The 4,160-nt window shown below is 48.5% G+C and overlaps 1 protein-coding gene across 3 annotated transcripts in view; it reads left to right on the top strand.

The window, feature by feature from the left end:
* Positions 1–4,160, top strand: part of LOC113213019 (pleckstrin homology domain-containing family G member 5) — a 71,018-nt gene that overhangs the window by 23,467 nt on the left and 43,391 nt on the right. For all 3 annotated transcript variants that reach the window (XM_052266403.1, XM_052266405.1, XM_052266404.1), the window contains exon 2: positions 3,466–3,600. In XM_052266403.1, coding sequence (XP_052122363.1) covers positions 3,466–3,600 — 135 coding nt within the window. The remainder of the gene's footprint in view (positions 1–3,465; positions 3,601–4,160) is intronic.

Here is a 4,160-nt window from a genome sequence, read left to right on the forward strand (position 1 = left end):
CCCCCCCCGTCTCTCTTCACACGGATACACACGCACACAAGCGTTTTTCTCTTCCGGCATCTATTTTACTATCCTCTCTGCCTTTCTTGATCCCTTCTATTCTTTCCATCCTGCAATTCTGTTTGTACGTAGGTATCCCCCGCGCCTGCTCAAAATACAACAGTTTTTTTTGAAGAATAAGAACAACTGTGTTTTCTTTTAAATAAGATATACTTACAGAAGTAAAATTCTTTTCCATTTTTGGAACGCAATATGGGATTCCTAGTAGCACAGAACTGTCGCACGATTGTTGGACAACAGTAGAAAAAATATACGGACTATCGGTGCGAAATACGAATTGAGGAAAATGAATCTATTGCTATACTATCTTTTTACCTCAGAACGAAAATCTTTATCGGCTAGCTATCAGAATGGAAGCGAAAAACCACTGTTGTGAATTTGACCAGGAATCGATATCAATACAACAAGATCTTAGATGGTTTAAATTTGATAGTCCAGCGACAATCGTCTGACTCTGGAAGATCCATCACTTTTGGATTTTCGTTATCGTCACAATAATTGGCCGATTGAAAAAAATTACACTATGCGCGACAGTTTTGTGTTACTAGGGATGGTCTTATTCGCCGCACTGAAAATCAATTAATGTGCTCAGCACGCTGTTCACTATTCATTCGATCTGCTCTTTTGATCAAATTAGTTAAAGCTTTCGCAAAGTTAACAAGGCGGCGGCGGTGCGTACCCCAGTTTGACACCCGTCAGATATCGTTATCCATCGCATGGGCCGCTCCTGATGTTTGCGACACGAGAGGGGCAACTTTCATCAAACGGGGGACGTCCGCTCAACCCTTCGTCGCGCCTCCCCCCTCCCCCCCTCCCCGCCCTACCACTCCCTCCACGACAACGTGAAACGCGAAGCGAAAATATTTACCGTGAGGCTGAGGTGTCGGAGGCGGAGTAGGCAGGGGTGTGGGAGGGGGGAGTGGAGACGTTAACGTCACGAACAGCGACGTACCGACGAAAAATTATTCGCCTTAGGTCATCATTTTGCTATCGAAAGGCCTTCGATTATGATTAGGTAGTGAGGTAACGAGGAGCGACCTTGAGCCCCTCTCTCGTCTCCCAGCGTGTCTCTCTTTTGCTGCTGGCTCTGCAGGCACTCGCGAGGCTAAAGAATGGAAGCCGGAGGCGCGCTCCCAAGCCCGCAGGCCTCGGGCAATCAATCTATAACAATTTGATTCGTTTTCGCTCCCGGAGGGGATTCAGAAAAGAGCATTCTCGTCATCCTATAAAGTCGCTCATCCCCAACCGGAGCTTACCATTGCGCGCAGGCGAAAATGACTTTAACGGAAACCACCACTGACAACGTAATCCTCTTAAAAATGTGCGTGTAAACGTTTTCAGTAGAATGTACTAGCATACTTTTTAAGTATGAATACACCTAGCCAGGCACACACACTGTAAATAAAAGTTGGAAACAGTAATCGTAACGTTTTACTCAAGAACTAGGTTTAGTAACATCTAGGTTGTTAGTCAAAATTCATGAGAATTTTCCAAAAAGATTGTAACTTTTCAAATAGTTTGGAAAAGTATTTTTCCGAACCGTTTTGATTTTAAATTTTCCAAACTGTTTGGGGTGCAAATTTTCCAGTAAATTGTTTCAAAATTGTCAACAAATTTTTTACAGGGCACACTCAAACTTGTGCTCTTCATCGTGTCCCTGCCAAGGTTATTATCACTACTGATTCTTTGAATAACTCATGTGTCCGAGGCGATGAAAACATGCGTTGATTTAACACCGCGCCACTCTCAAAACTGTTCCTTTAAAAAACGTTAACACTTCGTGTAAACTGCGAAACGAACCCATGATAAAGAAAACTAAATTATATATCCTAATCTAAATAAAGAAGTAAACATTTTTAGTTGTACGGGGTGTGCTTGGCCTATGCTGTCAGCCCATATTGCGTCTTGGCCCCTGCGGCATGAAATGTTATGCAAACCCGCAGCACTGACAAGACGTAACGTAAGACGTAACGTAAGACGTAACGTAAGACGTAACGTAAGACGTAACGTAAGACGTAACGTAAGACGTAACGTAAGACGTAACGTAAGATGTAAAGTAAGACGTAAAGTAAGACGTAACGTAAGACGTAACGTAAGACGTAACGTAAGACGCAGCATAAGACGTAACGTAAGACGTAACGTAAGACGTAACGTAAGACGCAGCGTAAGACGTAGCGTAAGACGTAGCGTAAGACGTAACGTAAGACGTCGCACAGTGCTTATTGTTGGCGGTATTTGGTGGAATTTAGATGCAACAGGTGGTCGCGGCGACATGACGCTCCGGCCCCCCGCGCGCTCCGCGTGTGGTAGAAACTGGTTCGTTTAAAAAAAAATTCCGGTCCAGCGGACACGAAAATGAAACCCGCCAATTCCGGCCTGATTTATAGGCTCACGTGCTCCGTATCTATTCCATTCTCTTCGGTTCGCTTGACTCGCCTGACCGCACCGCAGCACCAACAACGCCTGCCTGCCTTCCTGGCTGCCGCTCTCATCGTAAACTGGCCGAAGCTGGCTGTACACTGCCAAACGTCCGACACCCCGCATACGTACGTAGTTTAATGGGCACCGTAGGGCATTCCGCCGACAAATCTAAAATGCCTGGGCGGTGGAAGACGTCCTCCTGAATCTCTAACACACTGAAGGCCGGGCCTTCTCACGGTCAAAAAAAGTATCTTGTATTTCAAGTTTCAAGACCTGCGCTCTTGGGTGCAATTGGCGTTCTCCATAAGATCCAAGACCAGGTCTTGAAATACAAGGAATGTTTTTAACCCTGCGCAACCAACACCCGCAGCCCTCTGGTCTTCAAAGCCCCCGGTTCCTCTCGCGCAAAACATCAAATCGATGAAGGTCTCAAACAAATCTTTATTTCACCGTCACTTCTTCCCCTGTTGTTGCAAGGGCCACACGGACGCACCACACAGCCGCAGCGAGCAGAAACTGTCATCTTCGCCCCCGATCCTCCCGGGTGCGTCCTCAGGAAGCGACAAAAATTTTGGCATTCTAGCAGACAGTTGGCGTTTGGACTGCGAGGAAGGGCTTCCCCCTAAGGGTCCCTGGCCCGCAGTTGGGCGTTGGGGCGCCATGGGGGCGGCCCGGGGGCACTGTAACAAGCCACCCAGTGCCCCACTTGGCCCACGCCTCCACCAGGGGCGACGCGTCACATCCATTCTTTGGCATTTTTAGGCACGTAGCGGCAGCCCCTTCCCTAATTTTATCGTGAACCGAGGGTCGCTTCTTTTCGGGTCCTGCCGGGTGGTGGACGTGGGCGTGAAGGGCGGCGGTAAGGGTGGGGGAGAATGGGGGAAGGGAACAACGGGGGCCCGTACTGCTGGTCTGGTGGTGACCTTGGTTTTGTTTCTGAGCGTCTCTTCCTCTCTTTTCTTATTGTTCTTATCTCTCTCGCAGACGCGGTCGCGCAGCCTCACGCACATCGCGGCGCTGGACATGGACGCCGGGCGGCCGGACCGCCTCGTCGTGCCGCCCGCCTCCGACAACCGCCACCACACGCTGCGGAGACAGAACTTCACCAGCCGGTCACAGGTAAGTGCGTGCGTGCGTGCGCTGACAAAAGCTTTTCCAATAAAACCATTCTTTTTTAATTTTAACATGCCGGGTGTAACTGTGAATACGCAGCAGTGTTGCGGGATTGCCTACGTGCCAGGGCTGCAGGGGCCATGGCGCCTTACGGGCGATTTGGGTAGGCAAACCCGCACCACTGCTGCGCACTCAGTTACACCCGGTACGTAGAATTCCAATCTATAAAATTTTCGCTGAGCGAAGCTCAGTCCAAGTCGCTGAGGGGTCAGGCGATGTCTCCGTCGTGAGTCTGTCTGTCTGTCTGTGTCTAACACGCTCAATGGACTACGAAACGGCTGCACCAATGACGAAATGCGAGTTTGTTCAAACATTAACATTTCTTGGGGCAGTTTCAAATGCATTTACTTTCAGGATTTGTTTAGTTTGAAATATACAAAAGTTTAATTTGAACTCGCGCGTAGTTTGTTGGTGTGTTGGCAGCACTGCACTCGAATGGGCAAAGAGCGCAAACGGCACCTTCGCCACTTCAAGACTTTCTTACTCTCTCACAAGTGATCAAATTG

This window comes from Frankliniella occidentalis, unplaced genomic scaffold (genome assembly GCF_000697945.3).
Source record: "Frankliniella occidentalis isolate FOCC.00 unplaced genomic scaffold, Focc_3.1 Scaffold38, whole genome shotgun sequence".
Classification (NCBI taxonomy): Eukaryota; Metazoa; Arthropoda; class Insecta; order Thysanoptera; family Thripidae; genus Frankliniella; species Frankliniella occidentalis.